General features: G+C 38.7%; 1 protein-coding gene across 1 annotated transcript in view; it reads left to right on the top strand.

The window, feature by feature from the left end:
• The window catches only part of LOC124605329 (vacuolar protein sorting-associated protein 13D), a 552,708-nt gene that overhangs the window by 47,077 nt on the left and 493,593 nt on the right, over positions 1-12,038 (top strand). Inside the window, exon 9 of the mRNA XM_047136935.1 lies at positions 6,590-6,788. Within this exon, the coding sequence (XP_046992891.1) occupies positions 6,590-6,788 (199 nt within the window). The remainder of the gene's footprint in view (positions 1-6,589; positions 6,789-12,038) is intronic.

The following is a 12,038-nucleotide window of genomic DNA, read 5'->3' as shown; positions in this document are numbered from 1 at the left end:
AAAAAGCTCGTCTTCCACTTTTTTTTTAATTTATTTACTGACGCAAAGGTTTTGGTGCCAGTATTTATCTTTGTGCCTGCGAAGCATTACATATATTAGACGACAGAAGTTAGTTGTGGCGGCACCTACCAACATTTTTCAGAACTTCTGCTTACTTTGCACTCGATTCTAAGCCACAGGCGGTTTTTCGGATTACAAAAACCGGAAAAAAAGTGCAGCTTAGATTCGAGTAAATACGGTACATCACCACTGGTCCTCCTTCCATGGGAACTAGCTCCAGGTTATTAAGCCTCTCTCAGCAGCTTGTACAATCTCCTCTCAGCCCTCTCACTGTGAGATCATTTTAACTAGGTTGCATATCAAGCACTGTCTTTTTAGCCAGCACTATTTGTTAAGTGGTGGGGGAGCTCATTGTGCCAAACTTTTGGCAGACTGCCATTTCCTGATGGAATGCCCTTTTTTTAACCACTTACATTCCCGTTTGTGTTTGCTATCCAAGTTATCTGCTGTTATAGCGAACAACGCGCAGGCTGTCAACTGCATTTTACTTTTTATCCGGTGTAGCAATGTGGCAAATGCCACTTAATTTTTCATTCTGGACCTCTGTTTCTCTATGGGCATTTTATAGACCTTTCTCCATGCCCCTGTTTTTAGCTGTCTTTTCTTCCATTGTTTGGGATTGACATGCAGTTGTTTTTAACTCCTCTCTTTGTCTTTGTGTTCTACAGTTTTGACATGGGCACATATGACTCTAGTTGTTTTTGTACCCTAAAACAAAACAAACAAACCATCACATTGTGTACTTCAGGGTGTGTGCATTGATGCCCCTCGGGTCACTTTCTGAGGCCTTTTCTTGTCAATTCTGATCAGTGTGTTTTCTTTGGCAACCCATAAAAGAGAAATAAAAAAAAAAAGCCTTTGTGGTTTCAACTCTGGATGTCGTAGTTCTGATCTCCCGTCACAGAAGAGGCATCAAAAGAAGGGGTGAAATGTGGGGTGGGGGTAAGAGGCGTGTGACATCCTTCCACCATATGACATGACCATAGTGGCACTAGGTGGAAATGTGTTGAAATTTGCTGTTTATTTCACATCATCAACAGTGAGGGATTTACATATAGGCCCACTAGGCATGGGCCTGGGGTCGGCATCTTAAGGGAGGCAACATTTTTTGCTTTGTACTCATTTTAACCTTTTACATTTTAGAATAGCCGCACTTACAAATGACAAAAATTTTTAATATTGTTAAACAACTTGCTAGTTTAAAGAAGCCTTAAGAATGAAATTTGACAATACAAGCTTGGAAATATACATAGTTTACTTGCTGACTGAATGGAAATTTAACATTGGGTTTCCATCTGGTATCATATTCATGCTTGTTCAAAATATTATGAAGTAAGCTGTGAGGATGGCAATCTACAATACAGTGTTTGAAATGTCATTATTTTGATAATGTTGTTGGCTTCTACTTAACCCTACCATATTTTCCCCCAGGAAAATATGGGGACCCCTGAAAAGCTGTGATAAACTAATCAGCAGTTTCTTAAATACATGTATGAGCCTCAGTATGTAAAACCCAACTCTACTTATTTCTTGTAGATATTACGGGGAAGTGTCAGGTCAACCGTCTGATACTGTAATTAAGGTGAAAGTTCTGTGGTCTTCGGTATCTGAGCAATGATTTAATGACACCCATTTAACAAAATTGTTGATACTGGAAATGTTTTACATTTTTAAACACATGTTTATATGAGAATAACATAAGCAGAATATCTAATAATGTGCGAAATACACTTTCAACAGTTTAAATTTTTTATCTATTTACTTAGTTACTTTTTTTGGAAAAAAAAGAAGGAACGAACTTCTGTTTGTCTCATTTATTGTGCTGCAGCCTTTACAATATCAAAGTTCCCACTCTGTGCAATCGAATAGTATGTGGCATTGCAAATTTTATATTAAACTTCATAACTAACCTTCTTTTTCTCCAAGGAAAGGTTATTTTTATTTTAGGTTGGAACAAGAGGTGCATTTGCATGTAGACATAACAGCAGTGTTTACACAAATGACAACACACCACATCAACTGCCAGTAAGACTACTTAAACTTTGTTGTCTGTCTTATCTGCCCACAGAAACCACTAAAATGTTACAAGAATAAGTGAGATAAGAGTCAATCCAACACACCCTACTGCAAGAAATTGCAAAAATTATTTGCTTTTCAAATACCGGTAGGTGGACTTGTGCCGCGATATTGACGTTGACTTGAACCCTCGGGCCGACGTGGTTCAAATGATAATCATATCTGCAGAACACACTAATGTACATGTCCTGTGAATATAAGTGTCCTGTCTGTAGTTGTTCAAGGTTCTGTGCATGATAGCAATGGAGACACTATCGAAGACAGTGCTGCCAAAGCAGGGTTACTAAACTCAGCCTTCCGAAATGCCTTCTCAAAAGAAGATAACGTAAATATTCCAGAATTCAAATCAAGAACCGCTGCCGACACCAGTAACGTAGTAGTAGATATCCTCAGAATAGTGAAGCAACTTAAATCACTTAATAAAAGCAAGTCTTCTGGTCCAGACTGTATACCAATTAGGTTTCATTCAGAGTATGCTGATGCATTAGTTGCACAGGTCACGCCAATATTCAAGAAAGGTAGTAGGAGTGATCCACTTAATTACAGGCACATATCATTATCGTCGATATGCAGCAGGATTTTGGAACATTTATTGTGTTCGAACATTATGAATTGCCTCAAAGAAAATTATCTATTGACACACAGTCAGCATGGGTTTAGAAACCATTGTTATTGTGGAGCACAACTAGCTCTTTATTTGCATGAAGTGTTGAGTGTTATTGACAAGGGATTTCAGATCAATTCCGTATTTCTGGACTTCCGGAAAGCTTTTGACACTGTACCACACAAGCGACTTGTAGGAAAAACTGCGTGCTTATGGAATATCATCTCAGTTATGTGTCTGGATTTGTGATTTCCAGTCAGAGAGGTCACAGTTCGTGGTAATTGACGGGAAGTCATCGAGTAAAACAGAAGTGATTTCTGGCGTTCCCCAAGATAGTGTTATAGGCCCTTTGCTGTTCCTTATCTATATTAATGATTTTGGAGACAGTCTGAGCAGCCGCTTTCGGTTGTTTGCAGATGACGCTGTCATATATCAACTAATGTCATCAGACGATCAAAACAGATTGCAAAACGATTTAGAAAAGATACCTGTCTGGTGCGAAAATTGGCAGTTGACCCTAAATAATGAAAAGTGTGAAGTCATCCATATGAGTGCTAAAAGGGATACATTAAACTTCTATTACACGATAAATCAGTCAAATCTAAAGGCCATAAATTCAACTAAATACCTAGGAATTACAATTAAAACAACTTAAATTGTAAGGAACACAAAATGTTGTGAGGAAGGCAGCCAAGGACTGTGCTTTATTGGCAGGACACTTAGAAAATGTAACAGATCTACTAAGGAGACTGCCTATACTACGCTTGTCCGTCCTCTTTTAGAATACTGCTGCACGGTGTGGGATTCTTACCAGATACATTAAAAAAGTACATTAAAAAAGTTCAAAGAATGCAGCACGTTTTGTATTATTGTGAAATATGGGGGAGAGTGTCACTGAAACGATACAGGATTTGGGCTGGACATCATTAAAGTAAAGGCATTTTTCATTGCGACGGAATCTCCTCATGAAATTCCAATCACCAACTTCCTCCTCCGAATGCGAAAATATTTTGTTGACATTGACCTACATAGGGAGAAACTTATCACCATGAGAAAATAATGGAAATTGGAGCTCATGTGGAAAGATGTAGGTGTTCGTTCTTTCCACACGCTATTCAAGACTGGATTATTAGAGAATTGTGAAGGTGGTTTGATGAAACCTCTGCCAGGCACTTAAATGTGATTTGCAGAGTATCCATGTAGATGAGTAGTAGATGCTACTACATCCTGTGCAGATCCCTTCATTTCCGAATAACTATTGCAACTTCTGAATTTCCTTAATATATTCATCTCTTGGTGTCCCTCTACAATTTTTACACTCCCCCCCCCCCCCCCCAACCTCCCTTTCCCATTTCCCTTAAATACTAACTTGGTTAACCATAGAATGTATTGTACTGACCAGTCGCTTCTTCTGGTCATTTTGGACCACAAATTTCTTTTCTCCCCAATTCTATTCAGTACCTTCTCATTAGTTATGTAATCTTCAGCATTCTTCTGTAGCACCACAATGACTGTTTATCATCCATGTTTCATTTCAGTACATGGCTACACTCCACGCAAATACTTTCAGAAAAGACTTCCTAACGCTTGTATCCATATTTCTTCTCATATTTGACGGAAGCTTATTACACTAAACTCTCGCTAATACGGCCCTCAGTAGTCCAGCCTCGCAGTAATCCAGTACACTTCCAGCTTCTAGTCTTTCAACCTGAAATGACGCCTACAATAAAGAAATTTGGTCTGCAAAAATGTTGTTAGTTAATTACAATGTTCGACGTTCCTGTACACTTTGAAATTGTGGCTTTCCTTATGGCTCATTATCATTGCTTCTAAAGGGAAACACGTTACGCTAGACCTCAAGCAGAAACTCGAAATTAGATATAAACTGAACTGAGGTTCTTCACGGAAAACCATTGCTACTGGTAACAGTGTTGAATGAACAACTATTTATGACCAAACTTCAGTAGAAAAGAGGTAATCATAAGCTCACGGGAAAGTTACGATGAAACTAATGAAGAAGACGATATAGGAGGAGAGAACATGAGGATATCTCAAAACCACTGGTGCTGATGCTGGAGACATCTTCCTGGAGTACATTATGAAACAATTAGAAACATGGAACGACCTCTGAAATGCTTGTAAAGCCATTGTGTAGTAAAGTATACTACCGTTGCATATCATCATGGTTACAACTAACATTTGGGACATGTTTCATATTGAATGTTGAGTGATACTAATACGCATGTACACACACAAGTGCTAAGTTTTCTGTAAAAATGAATGTATCTTTTGATTTGATAAAGTACGATCCCTATGTGTTTATACTAAATTTTAGAAACTCTCAACAATCCGGCACTCCCACTTATCTGGCACCCATATGTGTGAGGAATGGCCAGTTTAGCAAGAGTCTAATGTATTCACATCCATCAACTAACTTGCAAGACATTCCTCTTTTATATTTTTGATCAGATGAAACAAATTGGGGTAAGAAAAAGAACAAATTTCAGTTCAGTAGAAATTTTGGAAAGGAAACTGCATTAAGAATGCATAAACATGTATTAAATTTAATTTTTATCATATCTGTGAATATCTTCATTGCCAAGAAACATAAACTGTGTGTAATTATTTGGTAAATATCCAGTGCCATTTTTAACTTGCTTTGCTGGTGTGTGTGTGTGTGTGTGTGTGTGTGTGTGTATGTGTGCGCGCGCCTGCGCGCATGCCTGCACCAGGCAGAATGATATGAACATGTTATACAGAAGAAACTCCCAATTCCTTATTTGTTGTGGTAAGTATGAGGGTGTTCAAAAAGTAAGTTCCGATTGGTTGTGCAATGGAAACCACTGTGAAACTCCAAGATGATGTGTTGGGCAGTGCCTCTGTTATACCCATCAAACACATCACATCGCTCTTTTCAGTTCTGAGTGCCCAGTGAGCATGTAAAGACGCCTAGAAAATAGTGTCTCCAACCAATGCCTGGTGAGAAATTTCACCTGAAGCTGTGCAGCCCACATAACATAACTGTCGTGCATTTCCTTCTTCAAGACAACTCTCAGCTGCATTCTGCATGGTCAGTGAAGATGCTCCTTCAGCATTTTTAATGGGAAATGTTTGATCACCCAAAATACAACCTGTAAATGGCTCCCTCTGAATTCCATGTCTGCTAACATGAACCGCTGGCTATGAAGACAATATTTTGGCACAGACAGTGAGCTGTGGACTAGCGTAGAGAATTGGCAGAAAGCAATGGTGACTGCCTTCTGTGATGAGGGCATTGGAAAGCTGGTACAATGCTCTGATAAATTTCTGATAGGCAACGATGTACATAAGTAACTGTTGCAAATAAAACATTTTTAATTTTCACAGTGGTTTCTATTTTGTGGCCGATCGGAACTTACTTTCCGAATACTCCTTATATTGAGTAATGTAAAACTGCAATTTTGATCTATGTTCTTTGAAATTTTGTGTGATATGTACCATTTACAGGTTTCTGGTTTTTCTTATGCTGTGACTCAGGGGACACCTTCTGAAAAATAGTGATGTCATTTTCCAGGAATTCAATTAATTACACTGAATTGGGGTGCATTGTTCAAATAGACACATCGTCTTCCGTCAGTTCCTTCATGATCGTCTTGTATGCACGTGAAGTAGATGGTATTTTTTTCCAGTTTAAACTTAACTCATGACTTGAAAGGACTATGTGCATTATTTCATGTTTGGAGGGAGCAGGATTCATAACCTCATGGCCTTTTGCATTATTATTATTATTATTATTATTGTTATTGTTATGTCACATCTGTAGTTTAATTGTGAATTTTCCTTCTACAATATATATATATGTGATTTTAGGTTACATATCCAGTCACAGTCTCTTGACATTGTGTATAACCCTGCTGCAGTGAAGTCTTTGGTAGACTTCTTCACAAGGCCACATAAAAAACCAGATGCGGAGTTGAGGCTTGCTGCTCGCCATCATTATGAAGCAATGAAAAAGAAAACAAAAGAAGAACTTTTACGGAACTGGGAACAAATGCTTGAAGGAGAAGTAGTAAGATATTTCATTTTAAGATTTAACTAAAATTAACACTCATTTAGTGCAGATTTATTAATCTGTATCTATGCTGCTGCACATTTTTCTTTATTTCTTTGATCAAAAAATAAGCTTTAATGAAAATGTCATTGTACACTCATTAGGACCTGAATTGGACAAACATACTAAGTAGCAAGTAACACTCCCTTTCTCCCTGATGCTAGCAGCAATGCAGTGTGACATGGGTTTCATTAGATACCATAAACACACTGCTGTGGTCCATTACCCTTTAACTTTTACCACAGTTCATGGAGTTTCCTTGGAGTTAGATTTAAGGCCCACTCCAGACATGTGGAATATTACTCCAAACAGTATGACTCAATTTAGGGGTGATGGTTTTGTGCACTGTCTGACTGAAGACACAGGTTGCTTATGGGCTACAAGAACAAAACTAGATGCACATGTTTGGGTTGTGGGTTCCTATATTGCCTGCCAACAAGACATGATGGCAGTCATTTCAGGAGACCCATTTCATCCTGTGTAAATATCCCCATTCAGCAGTTCCTCCTCCACTTGCCTCAGCAGTGTCTTTCAGCAATCAGGATTTGCTGACTCCTGTGGTCTCATTGTTCTCGTACCCAGTGATCAGTTGTACCAACATATACTGTGACTCCTAAGCCCAAAAGATCTTTCTATAAGCTTCAAACATCAGTTGACAGTATTCCTGCACTCAAGCTAATCTCTGTGTACTATGCCATACAGTGAGCAAAGTAGAGGAAAATTGGGCAAAATTGTGCTCTTGAGGTTTAATAAGCAATATACTGAAGGAAACTCCACAAATTACAATTATATTTTAACTGGCATTTCATCTGACTTCTGCCTAAACCCGTGTCTAAAATTTAAACTGTAATGCACACTCAGTATAAAATGTAATGCAAAAACTTAGTCTTACTACTGTTGTAAGAATGCATTTCTGGTGGGGTGGTGGGGATAAATTTGTGCATTATTACTAACCCTTCCAGAACCACTGGTTACAACTGTGTACGCTAAATTTTACTGTCTCTTAGTTGAAAAACAAATATTTTCCCCAGTGGAAACCTCATGCATGTGTTTGTGTATGTTCAATATTTTTATTATATATAAAAACAAAGATGAGGTGACTTACCGAACGAAAGCGCTGGCAGGTCGATAGACACACAAACAAACACAAACATACACACAAAATTCAAGCTTTCGCAACAAACTGTTGCCTCATCAGGAAAGAGGGAAGGAAAGGGGAAGGCGAAAGGAAGTGGGTTTTAAGGGAGAGGGTAAGGAGTCATTCCAATCCCGGGAGCGGATGTGATGTCTGCTTGTGTCTGTATGTGTGGATGGATATGTGCGTGTGTGCGAGTGTATACCTGTCCTTTTTTCCCCCAAAGGTAAGTCTTTCCGCTCCCGGGATTGGAATGACTCCTTACCCTCTCCCTTAAAACCCACTTCCTTTCGCCTTCCCCTCTCCTTCCCTCTTTCCTGATGAGGCAACAGTTTGTTGCGAAAGCTTGAATTTTGTGTGTATGTTTGTGTTTGTTTGTGTGTCTATCGACCTGCCAGCGCTTTCGTTCGGTAAGTCACCTCATCTTTGTTTTTATATATAATTTTTCCCACGTGGAATGTTTCCTTCTATTATATTGATATCATTAATTTCAATATTTTTATCACATACAAGTGCTACCAAATTGTTGGGATTCACTATAAAAATATCAACAAGTCAATATAGCAATGCACAGCAGCTTATGACCACCAGCAGGGCCACTGAGAGCCAGAACTGGGGGCAGGCCCAGATGTGTGATTGGGCCCCATCTCCAAATACAGCAGCCCAATTTTATTGTTATTTTAGAGAAGGTTTGACATGATTTAAATGTAATACAATTCTGGCAAAATTGGAGATAAACAAAAAATGCACACTGGGATGAAATATAGAATAAATGTAATTTCTTATTAAATACTGAACATATCTTCACTAATGCAATTGGTCCGTTCACAACAGTACACAGTGCCAATATGTTCCAAAAAGCCGCACTCAAAAAATTGATTTTTCAGGTGGTCATATCTCAGATTCTATTGATCACAGAGGTAAAGAGTCAACCGTTTTGGATAGCCCTCGGCCTAGTGACCATTTGTATACCTATTGGGAGATATGGCGTACTGTAACTATTCTACAGTTCTAGGTCAAATTTTAAACAACACAGTTTTTCCAGCCCATGCAAATTGAGCTCTTTTACATTAGGTGTGGTGTAGAATGAACCTCAGGTGGCTTATAAAATCACTGTTTGTTAGTGGGTGATTCCCAAGAAAACCATGATTTTTGGGTATGAAAGTATCAGTTATGAGGATGGCCAGTTCTGTGTTTTCTGTTCATGGCAGATCGTCAAAAAATATTGCATTGTGTTCTTGAGATGACATTCCCTGGAAACTTGAAAACATTTTTCGGTATCATTATGTGCTACCAAGATCTGGAGGTTCCAGTTTCATCATACTTATGCAGTAAAATATGCAAGTAATATACGGTCTGAAGGTAAAATGTTTTAACAGACATTGTGGACACATGGCAAGGGTTCTAAGGTCATCACAAGGATTCTGAGGTCACCAAACTATGCTTTTAATCAGCACTTGTCACCAATTAAACTTTATGATGCACTGTCTCTGTATAATGGGCACTTCACACCTGCACAAATGTGTCCAAAGTGGTAACAAAAAGTGGGCTAAAAAGGGTCTTAACATGCATAAAAGGAAAGTAAAATGACTGTCAAAAATTATGTAAAACTGGAAAGACTGCAAATTCAGTAAAATGTTTCTGATAACTTTCTCACTTGTTTATGGTACAAATAGTAAAATGGGCTTTTCAATGAATTGTGATCAATGAGCAAAGTACTGATAAAAATGCAAAGCAAATGATTTTGTATCCACCTTATATTATGTGCACATATTTGTTGTTTGTAACATATATCAATGTATATAAGTGTGTCAAAGTGTAAAAATAAACTGTCATAACTTTACTGACCTGTAGAATTGGTTTTATGTAAGTTGCATTCACTGCTGTAGCAAGGAAAAGAGGGGCAATAGTGGAAAAATCCTCCTGCCACAGCATAAAAGGGTGAATATGAGGTCTGTTCAAAAACTTCCAGAACTTTGTCCACAAAATTTTTCTATGCTTACCGTATACTTATTGTGCTTGGTCTCCTCCAAAAGACTCTCCTCCCCAATTGATACATTGCTTCCAAGGCTGTTTCTATTTCTGGAAGCAGTCTTGGTACACCTCTTGCTGGATCACGCAAAGTGCTATCTGCCAGTTTTTTTTTACCTCATCTATCGTTACAAATCTTCATCCTTTCAAAAGGGTTTTCAACTGTGGAATTAAGAAAAAGTCTACAGGAGCCAGGTCTGGGGAGTACAGAGGATGAGGCAGCCCAGTGATTTCCTTTTTTGTGCAATAATCACGCACCAATAGGGTTGAATGTACAGGTGCATTGCTGTGATGAGAGAGTCATGAATTGTCTTGCCACGTTTCAGGCCCTTTCCTTCTCACATTTTCTTGCAGGCATTGCAACAGGCATAGTACCATCGATTAACACTTTGTCCTATAGTATGAATCCATGATGAAATAATCCTTCAAAGTCAAAGAAAACTATCAGCATAGCTTTGACATTTGACCTGACCTGACGACTTTTTTTGGTCTTGCAGAAGATTTCTTGACCCATTGTGAAGACTAAAACTTGGTCTCAGCATCATAACCGTAGATCCACGTCTCATCAGCAGTTGTGATTCTCTTAAGGAATATCTCATTCTCATTCACGCAAACCAAAATCTCTTCACAGATTGCGAGGTGAAGATCTCCCTGGCCTTGACTCATGAGCCGTGGCTTAAACTTGTTGGCAATACGATGGATTCCAAGATGCTGTTGTCAGTATTTCATAACAAGATCCAACTGAAATGTTGCATTCTTCTTTAATTTCTCAGACAGTCACTCTTCGATTGGCATGCACAGTTTTGTTGACATTTCTGACATCGTTGGCAGATGTCTAAGACCATCCTGAACAAGGATCGTCTTTAACTGCTGTCCAGCCATTTTTAAACCTTGTGAACCATTTGTAACACCGAGTACGGCTTAAGCACTTCCTGCACCGTTTGGTGTGTTTCTGTAAAGGTTTCCTTGAGTTTCATGCAAAATGCAATACTTTTCTCCTGTAACTCTGCCATCTCGAAATCGTGCGACACAGCGTTCTTGTCAATACAACACTGAACAATGACTAACAGACACACAAAATGCAGGTGTGTGCAGGGATGCCAATTGCACTTTACTCCAACACACATTGGCATGAAATTATGAGTCTTCTGGAACTTTCTTGAGCAGACCTCGTATATTCCTCCTGAAAAGAACCTGACACTTAAGTGGGGAACCAGCTGCCTCAATTCTCATTCTGTCTTCCTCACCAAAAGTTTCAGCATTCAAATGTGTTCATGCTTTCTTGTGCTGGAAGAGAATGGCAAAGAGACAGTGACAGTGGGAGAGAGAAAAGTTAGTGCCAGTAGGTGAGAAGAAAGTGGAGACAGTGATAGTAGCAGAGAGAAACTATCAGTGAAGTCAGTGAAAAAGAGAGAGAGAGAGAGAGAGAGAGAGAGAGAGAGAGAGAGAGAGAGAGATGGATGGAGACAGTAGCAGTGGCAGCCAGAGGGAGAGGAGACACATAAGACACATAGATGGTCAGTGAGAGACAGGGGCAGTAAAAAAAAAAAAAAAAAAAAAAAAAAAAAAAAAAAAAAAAAAAAAAAAAAAAAAAAACCAAGAGAGATGCATGAAGATAGAAGGAGTAGGAGGAAAAGAGAGAGGAGACAGTGAAAATGAAAAGAGAAATGTGGGGTGCCGTACATAGGCTTTGGGAGTATCTGGACCCTCCCAGATGGCGAACTTTAACATCCATACATGTGGGGAAGGGTGCATTTTGGACCAAAATTTTAAGCATATGGGCATAGGGGAAAAGATAAGTTGTCTTAAGTAAGAGAGCAGACAGTTGTAGTGGCGTGGCTGAAAGCTGATATGGCTTACAAATTCACAGGTTAGGCTTCAGGTGCTACTCAATAATGAACTAATGTAAAATGTAAGTAAATATGAGTATACTCCATTTCATTTTATTATTTAATTTGCTTTCATTTACTTGCACTTCACATTAAAACAAAAGGCTAAGTATTATAACAAATTCTACATTGACAAGAGGTCTGGTGCCAGTA

This window comes from Schistocerca americana, chromosome 3 (assembly GCF_021461395.2).
Source record: "Schistocerca americana isolate TAMUIC-IGC-003095 chromosome 3, iqSchAmer2.1, whole genome shotgun sequence".
Classification (NCBI taxonomy): domain Eukaryota; kingdom Metazoa; phylum Arthropoda; class Insecta; order Orthoptera; family Acrididae; genus Schistocerca; species Schistocerca americana.
Note: the sequence above shows the minus strand (reverse complement) of the source record. Positions and strands in the feature narration are given on the sequence as shown.